The sequence below is a fragment of the Gymnogyps californianus genome, chromosome 2, assembly GCF_018139145.2.
Source record: "Gymnogyps californianus isolate 813 chromosome 2, ASM1813914v2, whole genome shotgun sequence".
Lineage (NCBI taxonomy): Eukaryota > Metazoa > Chordata > Aves > Accipitriformes > Cathartidae > Gymnogyps > Gymnogyps californianus.
This window is the reverse complement of record NC_059472.1, coordinates 160,296,458-160,311,508: the sequence shown is the minus strand read 5'-3', so window position 1 is coordinate 160,311,508 and position 15,051 is coordinate 160,296,458. Positions and strand designations below refer to the sequence as shown.

The following is a 15,051-nucleotide window of genomic DNA, read 5'->3' as shown; positions in this document are numbered from 1 at the left end:
GTTTTAATGGAGAAAATTCTCCCATTAAAAAAATCGTAAAAACCACTTTTAATACCCCCAGTTCATTAAGGCACAAACAAAATTGCTGCCTCCCAGGTTCTTTATCACTGCATCTTTCTTAGACTTGTATCCTAAAGGTTCTTTTTTCCAAATGGCATAATTTTGGCAGAGGATAAGGTCAGTGCACTCCCAGATTGCCTACTGCCTGTCCCTCCTGCAAACTTACAGGGGTATGCAGATGCTCAGCATCTCTGAAAGCTCGGCTTGCTATACATCTAAAACAAATGTGCAGAGCATGAATATTACAATTACTAGAAAATTAAAAAAATCTGTCTGCATTCTAAGTAAAAATAAAACTGGGAAATTTCAAAATTTCCTGAGGTGCTCTTTTTGATCAATTAGAACTTTGGCTTCACTTCAATTTAGGCATTTCTTTTATAGTACAATGCAAAATATAAACTACATTGTGAATAATATAAAAGCCTTTTTTCCAGACGGGAATGCCGGAACATTTCCATTGTTTTTTTCCTCAAACATATTTTTTAGCAAGTATGATTTTATGAAGCAGTTAATCTTCAGTGGAGCTGTATTCTCCAATAGAAGAGGGGATTGTTGGTTTTTTGTTGTTTTTTTGTAGTAGAAATTATGTAGTCCTGTAATTTTCACATTTAAAAGTTCTGCAGTTCTACTTGAATCTTCCCATTTTTTTTTACAAAAAATTCAAGTATGCCCTTTATAATTCCCAGTGGAAGTCTCTACTCATGTTAAACCATCTAACTTGGGTCCAGTCTAGGCTGAAAGGTCAAGTTGTATGTTTTTCATGTATTTGTGTACTTATGCAAGTTCTGAAATAAAATAAATATTGGTGTTGATGGAAGAGAAAGCACAAATGAAATGACGGTCTATAAAATCATCACCTCTGCGGAGATGTTGAAAAGGCAAAGTTCGCTCGTGTGTCACATTAAAAGAACTGACGGCGTGAAGAAGCAATCAGATGGAAGGTTTAAAATGAGAGGGGAAAAAAAAAGGAAGTTTTCCCACAGAAAGAATAATTAAACTGAACTCATTGTGAAAAGGCACAGTGGCACCCAAGAGGGTAGGTTAAAAATGGATTGGATGAATTCATGGAGGATAGGTCTGATCAGCGGCCGTCAAACCCTGGTCTGACCGCAGGCTCTGGTCAGGAGCTCCCCGAGCCCCGTGCTGGGGGAGGCTGGGAGGCCGTGCCAGTGAAAACTGGTTATTCTCACACTCCTCCCGAAACCTTTGGTACTGGCTGCTGTTAGAGGTAGAACACTCATCGTCTTTGCAAAAATCCAGCCAAATCACAGAGATGCCAAATTCTATAAACAACAGTACAGATACACGCTCCTAGCTGTATATACAGAAGTCTGGGTATGCGCGCTGAACTGTACACAGCTGGGAATCCAGATATACATTCAGCTTGAAAAAGCTGGCTTCAGAAGTCAGGAAATTAAAAGGTAGGTGTCTCACAATAGAGTTTTTTAGGCATCTTCCTCAAAAAGATACTGTGCTAGATACTTCTTAATATGCATTTTTGTTAATAATCTGTTCAATCTAAACTATAAAACATGCTGTGCGACATGACCGAACGAATATTGCTGTGAGAAATATTTTCCCCTTGTTTGAGTAATTTAAATTTGTAAGCTAATGTAAGTTTTTGTATTAAATAATGTACTGTGTGCAATGTTCTTTCTTGTAAAGCACTTTGAAGCTTTCAAAGGGCACTCTAGGTTAATAAATAATATGGTATTCTTTGCCAGAACTGTAGGGCATTTCCCATAAGTTCTGAATCTTCTTTGCCAGAATTGCAACATGTTGCATGCCAAATCCTGCACACAAATGTTCTCTACATGTGGCAAATGCATATTGGTAAAGACCAGAGGCATGGCATTCCTGGATTTCTTAGAGAGAGTGGGGGAAGGGAAAGAAGTGGGAGGGAATAATGAGGGAGGGCAAAGAAAAAAAAAATGTGTCTGTGCATACATCTGGGAAGAAAAAAAACCAACAAAAACCAACCCCCCACACCCAAAACAACCCATAACCCACACCTCTTTATTTTCAAAGACTGAACTGTTTGCTGCATGCAGCACAAACTCACAGGTTCCCGGAGCCGGGTCTTTAAGTTTTCCTTCAGTTATGGAAATCAGGCCTCCATTTCGGCGATAGCTGTAGATTCTTCAAACCCAGATGTTTCTAAGGGTCAGAACACCTGCAATCCCTGCTTCTCCAAGCACATGCGAACGTAAACAGGCTGCAAGCTTGGAGAAGCATGGTGAGGATTACCACTATTTAACAGGCTGTGAAAATGAATCCTCTTCTTCAGGCAAAGTCGTGAATGCATTTCATACGCCCTAGGCTACTGGGAATAAACCAAGACCAGTATTTATAAAGAGCGAACACTCGCCTTTTTGCAGTCTCCCCCACGGACAACTAGGCTCCTGTTTCTGTAGCTTGGAAGAGGAGGAGTGTAAAGCAGTAAGACCCAGAAATGAAGTCAGTGCATTTGGCCGCATATCACATAGGTTACATTACTGACGGATACTAGTTTAAAATGTCTTTGGTTATAATTTTCTTGATTTAATCTCTTTATGCATTAAGCACAAGTAATTTCAACATTCCTCGCTAGTTTGGACTGAACGTCTACAGTAATTCAAAAGTTTTACCATTTCCTGCCCTTCACTAAATTTTAAGAAAATGGTGACAAAAAATCACCCAGCAACAACCAACTAGTTTAAAAGGTACTAAAAACTACTTAGACCTAATCAGGCCTTAAGCACCAGGATTTGCTACACGTTTAAAAAACAAACTGAAGTTAAAACTGAACTCCACATTCTGCAACACTAAATGAGCGTTTTACTACATGGTTTCTTTTGAGGTGGCAAGAAATGACTGTAAAACCTTTGCTGTTGCCAGAACTGCATTGCTTAGAGAAAAATATCCTGTGGGTTACCATTTGTTGCCATGATTTACAAAGATAAGGTCTATAGTCTGTATCAGTTTCATGTTGAAGTTTTACAGGAAAAAAGCTTTCTGCAGAGTTTGTAGATTTCTGCATAAGTGTCTGTGTTGTCGCAAAGAGGGCTAAGTGATGCTCTCTCACAAGCTTTTCAAGAAAATTAGCACATTTCTTCAGATTCATCTCCTGCAAGTTAAGACTCTCCCCTCCATTGCTTCTGTCTATCCAATAAAAAGCTGATATGCTATCCAAAATCAAAAGGCAGAGAGAGGGGTGAGTGCAAAACATGTTTTCTAAAGAGTAGAGAGTGAGGAGTAACTGAGTGCTAGTATTGCAGTTCACAAGAAAAAGCCTTCCCAGGCATTGCTTTATCATTTCTTCCGTCCTTTGCGCTAATCTGTTCTCAAGAATGGTAACTAGACGAAGCATATCAAAATGGTAGTCTGTATCAATGAACATGACTTCTACTTCCAGTCCTCCTCCTGATTTTGGAATGACACAGCGGGCTATTAGGTGATAAAGCATTTCTGTTTTTCCTGTTCCTTCTGGACCGTGGAATTCAATGATATCTCCTGTGCAAAAACAAAGCAGCAAGTTGTCAGGTAAGAGCATTTATAGCTCAGAGTCAGTTTTCAGTGTTTACTGAACCAATACTCACTATTCCACTAATTGGAAAATGCATTTTTGAAAGTTTGATATCCATAAAATAGTTTAAAGCCTCGTTAGCATCTACCAAGAGAAATTTCAATTTTCAAGAAAGGCCTCTAAAGTGAAGGAAATCAACAAAGGTTGGAAAAAACCCTGCCAATAGCATCTACGACACCGATATCAATAAAAGGCTGGGAACTGGATTTCATCTATCATCACAGGTAGATGAAGGCTGAAAAGGAAGCTGCTACACAAAAGTGGCCAAGAACCATCTATTTACACTATGTCCACAAAATTAAGAAATAAATAGAGGACAAGCAAGACCAAAAAAAAGTTGACATATTAGAGGTCCAAATCATGTTGGCACATCTACTTTTATAGCACAGACCGTCCTTCAGCGTTTCATGTCTGCTATATGCTTGTTCAGTATCTGTGCATGTCACAAGATACCAACAGGAATCTGTGACCGGTAAAGAGAACGCCAGTATATTTAGTTAGCACTTGTATTCTGTGGTGATCATAATATGAAACTGCTTCTTTTGACAAGGGAGACTCTCAGATTCTTTCAACTCCAAGCAACAACTCTACTGTCTGACGCAAAAGATCTCTGTTCATAAATGGACTCAGCCTAACTGCCTGATCCATGTAGGTCAATAAAATACATATCACATAAATTTAAAATGTTAATTAAAAAAAGCATTACGCTTTACTGGGAAACCAGTTCTTTTGTTGGATGTGAATGCAAGATACTCGAGTCTTTTCCAAAGTCTTCTGATGTCTTATATCAGAGCAAGACTCTAAAAAAAGTTAATTTATTAGTTGCTTTCTATAAATTTCTGATTTCAGGAACTGGATTATTTATTTATGACATTTTGGATTTTAGGCAGAAGGGTAAAGACATGCAGTAAGGAGAATCACACAACTATAATTGCAGAAAGGTGAGAGATTTCTGTGGCCTTGGCAAGTGCAAATGGCATAACAGCTTTTCATAGGGGGGATGCAAGAGTAGAGAATTAATTGCAACTTTACTTGAACATGTTTGCGCCTGCCTGAGTTAGCAGGGTTTCTCAAGCCATTACTCAACTTCCAGAGGATGTCCTTGTTCATAAGCGCGTATAATGTCAAGATGCAGCTTGGGATGAGGGGCGGAGGGTGGTGGGGAAGAAACTAAGCTCTTACTTCACCCATTGCAAGCGCTGAAAGCCATTTACACCTGATGTGACAATTCTGTCCATTTCAGTGACGCTCAGACTGCCCACCTCTCCATAACGAAATTCCTGCTGCTCCACAACTGCAATTCCATTTTAATGAATTCTGATACTTTGACATTTATTAAAAAGCTTGATTGCCTCCCAAACCCTTACTTATCTGTTCTGAATGGCTCTCCCCACTTTTGAGATGAAGGACGACTACACTTCCTATGACATAAATCTTCATTTTCTCTTCCTGTTCAGAGGTCACAATGTCCAACTCTGCCACTTGCAGCCAGCAGCTGCTCTGCTGTCACATACTGTGCCAGTGACGTAACAGCACCCTGTTGGGATAAGATACTAGCTTGGAAGAACTCCTCCTAAATGTGCTGGGTAGGTCATTCCCTCATATTTCGTCTACAGCAATATTTTAGAACAATTGTGTAAGGCACCTCTTGTTAAGGAACAAAGCGTATCTCCTGTCTGCCACTGGCTTTGGCAGAAGACTTCTGCCACCCTGACTGGCATGTCTGAATCCAGACCAATAACTGAATTGGGCCAATATGCAATACAGATTGCTTCACCTACCTTTACAGCAAAATATGACTTAAGAAAAAACAGCAACTCTGTATGGTCACTTGGAAGCAGCAGTGGGCAAATCTGAGTTACCGTTTGGTAATGACTCAAAAAAGTTACTCTGTAAAATAAATGCTTGACTTCATCCATTTGAAGATGTTCTATCAAGATGTCTGTGTGTTACAGAATAACATTGGCTGAGCTTTTATTGGCAGAACTAACAAATTTCTTTAAGTAAAAATTCCAAGTTGAATGAAAAATCGTTCGTAGGAGTTTTTGTGGTGGTGGTTTATAAATTTTAACAGCAAGACAGCTAAGCACCCTTTCAAAGCTTGTTCAACATTGCTGAACAAGATACACATCCGGGTTGTAGTTTGACCAAAACACTTAAGTTACTCTGAAAAGAGTAACAGCTTGGACAGTAAGAAAACCTCAAGAGAGCTGGGGATTTCTGTGCCTTCATGATTATCAAAGAGGCTGCCCACAAGAAGAACGGGTGCAAAACAGAAGCCATTTATAGCAACATCTATAAATGCAGGGTTTCATTAAATTAGCAACCAGGCTGTTACAGTAAGATAATAGGGGAAATGCATCCTTCTGGATCAGAGAGGACAAACCATGACACAGCGGAGGAAGAAGTGTGGCCAGCAACGTTTTCAAGAAGCCTTTGACACCCTCACAATAGGTCATGGAAGAAACTTAGTGATCAGTACTAGCATCATCCATTAATGTCAAAATAACTTTGAAAAAAGGATTAGTAAAAAGATACCGTCACAGGATGAAAACAGTCGGAGAGGCAGAGTAGGAACAAACACTTTAACATGGAACAAAGTTAATGGAAAATTTTCCTTTTAGAATTGGTGTTGCCCAATGTTAAACATATCAGTAGATGAATGTTCCATTAGCTTGGCAAAATGTGTAGAAAACAAACTAATTGGGTTAATAAAGACTTAAGATTGTGAAGATTTAACAGATCAAGATGGATGAGCGGAATGATTTCATATGAAATTCAGGACTGACAAATTCACGTACATTTTAAGGAGTCACCCAACACACTGTTTGGCTCACAGTAGCTTGAACTGGCCCACTACGGGCAGACTAAAGAGTACTGTAGTCCACTGCTATGCAATGGCATACAGGATAAACTAAATGATGTTGCATAAATATAAATATTTATGTAACACTAATATATTTTTAACTGAAACACTGTGCTCAGTCCTGGTCGTTAATTCAGTGTTACCTTTTGAATGAGAAGAGCATAAAATTTTGTCTGTAATCATTACACTAGCAAATGTTGGTTAAACTATTTTCTGATGCTGCAGTTACAAACAGGCTATTAGAATACTCAGCAATAACTCTGCAGGTTTCACATCATCAGATACCTTGAAGTTACTGGACTAGTAATTTACAATACTGTGCAGAAGCTGTCACTAATATTTGTACCACTTACAAGTGAAGTAGAAAGGCCTAATATTTATTCCAAGTTAATGCTGGGTGTCGCCCACACCTTCATACCAGTGGCATAGGAGAAATATGACTGGCAATAGTGGAAGATTATTTAAAGCTCGGGTCACTTTTGCTCCATTCCAGAAGAGCTTAAATGGTATGTAATTAATATGCTTATGTGTTCTTAAATATGCAAGTCCATCATAATTAGAAGCAGTGACTAGAATATCACAGCAGCACCTATATTAGCTGTTCCTATTTTACAGTACTCCGACATACATGTTATGAACACTTAACTACAACGTAACCTTTGGATAGTTTATCGAAACTTCATATATATGTTTGTTTCAAATACCATCAGGAAAAAGAGTAATTTAGGTCTTTGCATTGCTTTAATCATAGCATTTTAGATTAAGAGCTGTTCAGTATGGACTTCATGGGCAATGTATTACAGTATTCCACAGTGACCTACTAAAAGTCAAGTTCATGACAAATGGAGAGGTAGGTCTTCAACAAGGATTTAAGACTGAATAATGAGAACACACGTCAAAATAACACATGGACTCACATAAATACTGTGGTATTAAAAGACGAAGCAAAAATGGAATAAAAGGTGAAGTCCATTTATGTATATATAGCTAAAGATCTGTGCTAATGTTACACAGCTTCATTAACGTCAGCCAAAAAGCACAACCAATACAGACAATAATTGATGCCATTTGTTAAAAGCAGAAGTGCTTCAGAAGCTCAACGACCATGGTGGCACAGAGAAACCAGCGATGAATTTAGAAGGTTTCCAGCCATCTTAGAACTGAGGTTCTGGAACAGTCTTTGGACAGACGTGAACAACGTACATAGCTTTAAGATCAAAGCTGATAATTTGATGATGGAATTATGTAACACTGTGGACTGTGACGGCAAGGGCAATTACTGACCCCCAGGAAGGCTTCTTATAGTCTGTTCTACGAGAACATGGCCAGTTTAGTCTCAAACATTTGTTTCTTGTGTTGTCCTGGTTCTGGCTGGGATAATTTTCTTCCTAGTAACTGGTACAGTGTGTTTTGGATTTAGTGTGAGAATGATGTTGATAACATGCTTATGTTTTAGTTGTTGCTAAGTAGCGCTTATCCTAAGTTAAGAACTTTTCAGTTTCCCATGCTCTGCCAGCAAGTAGGTGTGCAAGAAGCTGGGAGGGAGCAGAGCTGGGGCAGCTGACCCGAACTAGCCAAAGGGGTATTCCATACCATGGAACGTCATGCCCAGTATATAAACGGGGGAGAGTTGGCCGGGAGGGGTGGATCACTGCTGGGGCATTGGTCAGTGGGTGGTGAGCAACTGCATTGTGCATCACTGGTTTTTTTCCTTGGGTTTTATTTTTTTTCTTTTTTTGTTGGATTCCTTTTCATTACTATTATTATATTTTTATTATTACTATTGTTAGTATTACATTTTATTTTACTTTAGTTATTAAACCGTTCTTATCTCAACCCACGAGTTTTACCTTCTTTCCCGATTTTCCTCCCCATCCCACTGGGAGCGGGGAGGAGTGAGGAGCAGCTGCGTGGTGCTTAGTTGCTGGCTTGGGTTAAACCACGACATGTGTAAAGTTCATTAAAAAAACAGACTGAAAGATCAGCATTTTCTATTACTGCATTTTTTCAAAACAAAAATATCTCATCTTTTAAAAAGAATTCAGGAGCCTTGTGAAGCATATACCGATTCATTACTTGTTCTTAATTCTCCTTGTGGGTAACAAAGCAGTTCAGAATTGAGAGTATTTAAATAATCTTCTCTGCTCCATTTGCACTGGCTTACCAGTATCTCTCTGCCCTTTATCTTTGTTATATCATATTTGAAACTTTCAGGGACAGGAATCATATATTGCTAAACCCCTAATGTATTCTCAAGTGCTGCAACATAATACACGAATAGTCTCACAGTGACTGCGTTTGTACACTAAGCATCATCTCTCATCCAATTATCCTGATTCTTCTTACTGCTTTTTCTGCTGTTTCTTCTGAACCTTCTATAATTTGTGGGAATTCAAATTGTAGACGTGTGTTGATAACCACTGCAGCCACATACTTTTCATATGAAATCCATTCATTCATACATACATTCAACAACTGTAGTACCTCACAGCATGATCCTTCCAGTTTGCCATTCATACTCCTTTTTTACTATATATTTCTAGTTTTGTGTAATCAGAGTAGTCTCTTCCATTGTAAAATCCACGAAATTACACACAATCTGGAAAACCAGTCTGACTTCCTGAATAATCAAGGAATTACTAAGCGTGCTAATTTCTGTTTAGCTCAGTAATTTCTTTCATTAAAACATCCAATCTTGACCTTAAAAATTCTTGCTAGAATAATCCACCTTAAACTTGTTGTACCGGTGTCATCGGGAGGTAGCGCAATTTCTCCAATTTGAAATTCTCCTTTATTCACTGAAGGTCTATATAAGCCATTTTGATCCTAACATCATCTGCGAACTCATTCAGCTGATTAGTACCTATGTTCATAATGGAATTGTTTCCAAAGTTCCACTAAGTATAATCAGGATTTTTCAGGCCAAGACTGAATGGCTTGATGACTTGGCTTTATTGAAAAATACTGTTTGCTCATGCCCCTCTTCCAGACCGCTCCCTATCGCTGAACTCTTTGCTATTTATTGAACCTCAAGTTCTTTGCAAACTTCTGCAGTTATGACTTTGTGGTGGTTTTTTAGACCACTGATTAAAAAAAAAAGGTTAAATGACAGAATCTAGAACAAATTTCTGTAAAACTACTAGAAACAGACCAACGTGCTTGGTATTTACTCACCTACACCTGTGTTTTGATACCCATAAAGTAGATTTTTAAAGTCCATTTAATAATGTTCGGAATGGTGACTTTGCATTACTTCATTTTATGTGGTTTGCATAAAACTTCATCAACAATTAAAATTGTGAATCCAGGGCAAAAAGATCTACTTGTATGCTTATCTCTGTCATATTGCTCTGAGAATACTTTTACATCAACGTTTTTCCATAAATGGAATAAAGATACATTTTTACCATGAACAGGAGATGCTTCCTCAGCAAACAGATAAGGTTCAAGATTCTTCAGAGAACTTCTGCCCTCAAGTCGTGCAAGTAGCTTTTAAAGAAAAGACAGAAGAGGCATGCTGTTAACTCAAAATAATTGACCTTGGGAAGCAAATTTAAAGGATTCTGAGAACTGGGAGTTTTCCATGACAGCCCTATCAAAAGAATAGTCCAATTTTAAAAATGTTTTCATAAATACATATGGAAACCTGTAGTCTGGACTACAGCAATGGAAGGTTCCATCCTTACAAACAATTAGCACACAGATTCAATGGCAATAAGGAGTGGATATATGTTAGGGGAAACAAAGCTTAAAAAAAAAAAAGGAAAAAGCTGCACAGGTAGACTAGCAAGAGGGATCGCCTCTGGTATACAGCAGTGCTGCCATTTGACAGAACAAAGGGAAAGAAGATCATTTGTAATAACCATCACCTCCACAACAAACTACTGGTTGAGAGGTGAAACATTACCCATCATTAGTCTCCTGAGTCAGTCCCTCTGAGCATTTGTAAGTAAAAACATGTACATTTCATCTGAAAAGTTATACAGGACTCTTCTGGACTACAACCCTATTATATCATAGTTACTTGTTCAAACAGAGTATGGATTAAGAATGATCAAAAGTAATTAGCCACCAGTGGCTCTGCAAGAACCTTTCTAAAGCAAGCTCGAATTTGTAAAGCAAGTTCCTCCAAAGTCCCTTGTAAACAAGTCCATTGTAAAACAAATTAGTCCAAAGTTCATGAACAATTTCTTAAATTGACAGGTGTTTGCACATCAAGTAGACAGGTATTCACATAACTTGTGTTGTTTGTAGTTCTGGTATACATTCGTAAACCAAGAATGAACATTTCACCCAGTGCTAGAGCTGTTATTCCCTACGTGTATTAAGACACACGGGAAAGGACACCATCAGGATGCTCAGAGCATTGCCAGAGGACGTACCCTGGTGCCAAATATTTCATTGTCCAGGACACCCAGCTGCCATTTAAAGATTTAAACAAAACAAATCCCGTTCAGTTTTATCCCGTCCTCCTTAAAGCCAGTCACCAAACGAGCAGCAAGCACACACCTTTAAACACCGGCTGCCTTATCTCGCTTTCCTCCCTGCCACATCGATGAGCAACATTTGCTCTGAATTGCCTTAAAAGTTGTTTAAATAGTTGTGTGTGTTTGCCTTTAATAGTAGAATAAAACTCCATTAAATGGCCCTGAATTTACTCCAAGTGGTCACGATGGGAATCTAAGTGTGACATTTTCATTGACATTTTAACATTCCCTTCCATTAACAAAATGTCAGTGTGTTTGCCTTTGTTTGCCTGTTCACACATATTCAGGAGAGTTTTCTGACACGTCCACTGAAGGGCCATAAAAACACTTCCATCGACCTTGCTCTGCATCTGTGGATCCTCCCGTTACGTTTCACACATTTGCGCAGCACAGAAAACACTCGCACGGTGAACTCTTGACTACTTCGGGAACCAGTAGGGTTCTGTGACCTGGACAAAGCAAAAATCCACATGGCCATATGTACACAAGAATACAGGAATGTATCTCGGGGCACATAAAACAGGAGCTTGCAACTCCCAAGAGAGCCATCGCAGACCCTATACGTGCAGCCCTCCCGTGCAAGCGGCTGCCTGCGCCTGGCCCTGGCCCCCGCAAGGAGAGGCTGCACCCGCTGCGGAGAAGGGCCGGGAATCTCTCACCCCCTCATCCGGCAGTGGAAGTCGAGAGAAACAGGAAAACCACCACAGGCTGCTGCTTTCTGATGCTCTTCATTTCTTAGCAAAGGAAGCACCGCTCCAGCACTCGGCGATCACGGGGGCTCAATTATGGGCACTGCTAGGGCCGGGAGTCACAACTATTGCTGGTCTAAACACATTTCTGCTGCCTCCTGTTCCCAAATTTATTTGTACGCTAATGAATACATCCTCTGCAGTTTAGTTCTTCTGGAAACGATGAGCCCCTGTCTCTTCTTAGACTATGACCTCTTTAAGCTTACTGCTAGAGCTCTGGAAATACATGGTAGATTGATCGCTGTCGTTTAAATATGAATCTGCAGTTATTAAAATGACAAGTTTATATATTCGTTTTAAATAACTACAGGTGCTTACTCTGAGCACTGCTCATGTAGGTAATTTATGATAATTCGCTGATGACAGCACACCTGTGTTTTTATCAAACTTGTATTTACTTCCGAGTTCTGAAGCAGAATCTCCAAAGGCACTTGCCTCATTAGTGTCACGCTGGGAGCAACAGGGTTCCTGGCAGAAACAGCTAACAATTTTCCTTCCCATCTAACAAAGGTTTGTCCACACTACGGCAGAAGTGACGGAAGCAAAGCCGAGATGAGACACTAGACAGGCATCCCTCACCTCTGCCAATATCAGAGACAGGGGCAACACGGGTTTTTCCAAATCGGCAAAAGCCACCTTGGCTCTGTTCCAGGGGAGGCATTTCCATTTTGCCATCTCACATTTTCTTCTGTAAAATGGTGTGCGTGGGAAATCTACACCATATAAAGGGTGATCTGGATGGTGGACATCAGGCATCCCAGGCTGTGTCACGGACAGCGTACAGAACACAGCAGCACAGCACCGTTGAAGAGAGCCTTTGAGTGGGAAGAGCTTGGGAAAAAAAACCCAAAACAATTTCAAATCATGCAGTAGAGACTTCAGATTCTACTATTTAACTGTAGATGCTCGTTTCTTCTTTCATAAAGCTCTTTTTATCTTCTTTTACACAAAATACCACCTTTTAGCAACCTGCTAGTGGTAGGTCTTCGCTCTTAGGTGTTCTTCAAAAGTGTAATTATGCTAGCAAGAAACTGCACATATGTGCAGTTACGTGTAGAAAACAAGCTATACAGCAAGTCAGGCAACAGCTGGGTTAAATTTCATTAATGACAAGCCTGATGGGACTCAAATATTTCAACTATGTCTTTTGTAATTTATCAATTTCATCTTTTTAATAAAGAAATATGCATATGGACAGTTCCACTGACTAATACATTATGTGCTTATACTATATTGGTTTCAACGAAGCTATGCATAAATGCAAGCATACATGTAGGTCTTGTCAGGAATGAGATATTACTTCATTAAAATGTTAAAGAAATTCAAATTAAATACTCCAGCTCTGTTAGAGGCTGTGAGCTAACCTACAGGCTATTTACACATACAAACCTATCTCGAGTATGAGACAAAATTTAATTTTCAACCACTATAACCGCTCTGACTGAGCTTTTGTAAACTTTGGGCACGAAGACATATGCAAGCAATTTATCATTTATTTTACTGTGATATACCAAAGGTGTTTTGCGAGAAGTTCTAATTTGTTGTATTAATTACATTCAATAATAAGAGTACAAGATTGCGGTCTCAGTATAACTCTCAGTAAAATCTGATCTTAACGCATGAGGCTATTTGAGGAAGTAGTGTTTTAAATTAAGTATTTTCTGTTTCAAGGGTTTTTACCATTTTTTCTGGACAAGGTACTCACACGTTAACCTTTCCTAACCCATCAGTTATCAATTCCTCCGTTGTTCAGGTTTGGTTATCCATTCCATCGCAGGCAGTTGCTGCCATGCGCATTCCCTGTTGGCACCACTCATGTGAACAAATAAATGCATTTACCCACTTGGATACAGAGCACAACTCATATCCTTAATTTGTGTGTATTTGCTGATAGTGGACAGCTGTTACTATTGTTTTTTAAAGTGTCAAAAGGGCTTAAGAACTCAAGTCCCACTGAAAAAACATGGGGATTTAACAAGAAATAAGTATTATCACACATTTCTATGCTTTTATGTGCACCTCTCAGCATATTCTGATACAGTAACACACAAATCTCCAAGTAATTAACTTGCTGATTGCAAGTAGAACTCAGTAACAAATAAACCATCCAGCAGAGGGAAAAAAAACAAAAACAAAAAACCCCCAAAACTCAAAACCCTTTTTCTCCGAAGAACAGGAAAGCAATTCCACGTTCCATACTGTTTAAACCAAACCTTCCTCACAGCTCTTCTTCCTTACCGCATCCACCCCAACTTTTGGGAGGGGGAGCGCGAAAAAAAACATTTATAAACGAATTACCGAAACACCTCAATAACCTCCCCCCGTGCTGCAAGCAAGCGCCACAGCAGGCATTCAACCCAAGTCCCAGAGCCGCAGCCGGGGACACAAAGGCAGGACAGAGACCCACGCTACCCTTATCCTGGCTGAAGCCGGCTGCCTCAGCCAGCCGTCAGCCACCCGCCGAAAACCCTCCAGCAAAACCAAAGTCTTTCAGGGGCGACTCAACACCCCGGGGCGCCTCCCTGCCGCCACCCCCGCAGCTCCCTTCAGCGTGAAGCCGCACCCCCGGGGATGCCATCCCCCACCGGCCCCGGGCTGGGCAAAGCCGGGCTGACGAGGCCCCGCTCCCCCCCCCCTCACACAGGGGAGGCGGCGGGAGGGGGAAGGGCGGCGGAGGCGGGAGGGCGCGGCTCTGCGGCTCGGCTTCCCCCCCCTCCGCTCCTTCCCTCACACACCGCCCCCTCGGGAGGCTCCGCGGTCGCCGGGCGCTCCCCTCCGCCCGCCTCGGGGCGGGCGGAGGGGAGCGCCCGGCGCTTCCCCTTCCCTGAGCTGCGGCCTACGCCTCGCCTCACCCTCCCCGACCGCCACGGGCACGGCCACCACGGGAAGGCGGTGCCCGCCGCCCCGCGGCTGAGGGGAGCCCGGGGCGGGGGGGAAGGGCAGCGCCTCACCTGAGTGCCCGACTCCGCCCTCCGGAACGCGTCACCCATGGCGCGGCTGGGGGAGGAGGGCCGCAGCTCCCACTCCAGGCCGGCAGCAGTTACTGCGCAAGCGCGCTGCCGCGGGTTTTTTTCCCCGGCGCTTGCGCCCCCGAGCGCAAGGCTGTCGGCCGGCCGGTGGCTCCTGCGCATGCGTGGTTCAGCCCCCGGGGAGGGCGGGGTGGAGGGGAGTCGCGGGTTCGAGTCCCGCCTCGGGCTCACGGCGTGCCCGCCGGCCCAGCGCCGCTTGGGATTCTCGAGGGACCGGTCACTGTAGGCGGGCGGGTGTTTATTTATTTTTTTAAAGGGCCTGTCTTTTTATAGGTTGGTGGTTTGGCGGGTTTTT

General features: G+C 41.4%; 1 protein-coding gene across 1 annotated transcript; it reads right to left on the bottom strand.

Annotated features, from left to right (window-relative positions):
- Positions 1-2,132: 2,132 nt before the first annotated feature.
- XRCC2 (X-ray repair cross complementing 2) lies at positions 2,133-14,737 on the bottom strand. The gene is made up of 3 exons (XM_050891978.1): positions 14,679-14,737; positions 9,899-9,980; positions 2,133-3,552 (listed from the first exon to the last, which is right to left on the bottom strand). Exons 1-3 carry the CDS (start codon positions 14,715-14,717, stop codon positions 2,837-2,839), a joined length of 837 nt encoding a protein of 278 aa, XP_050747935.1. The 5' UTR covers positions 14,718-14,737; the 3' UTR covers positions 2,133-2,836.
- Between the last annotated feature and the right edge of the window lie 314 nt (positions 14,738-15,051).

What these genes read in the sequence shown, in the direction of transcription:
- XRCC2 (XM_050891978.1), bottom strand. Translation starts at nt 14,717, where the DNA reads ATGGGTGACGCGTTCCGGAGGGCGGAGTCGGGCACTCAG. An exon ending in GGGCGGAGTCGGGCACTCAG is followed by an intron (nt 9,981 to 14,678) that starts GTGAGGCGCTGC and finishes TTTCTTTAAAAG; the next exon opens with CTACTTGCACGACTTGAGGG. An exon ending in GGAAGCATCTCCTGTTCATG is followed by an intron (nt 3,553 to 9,898) that starts GTAAAAATGTAT and finishes GTTTTTGCACAG; the next exon opens with GAGATATCATTGAATTCCAC.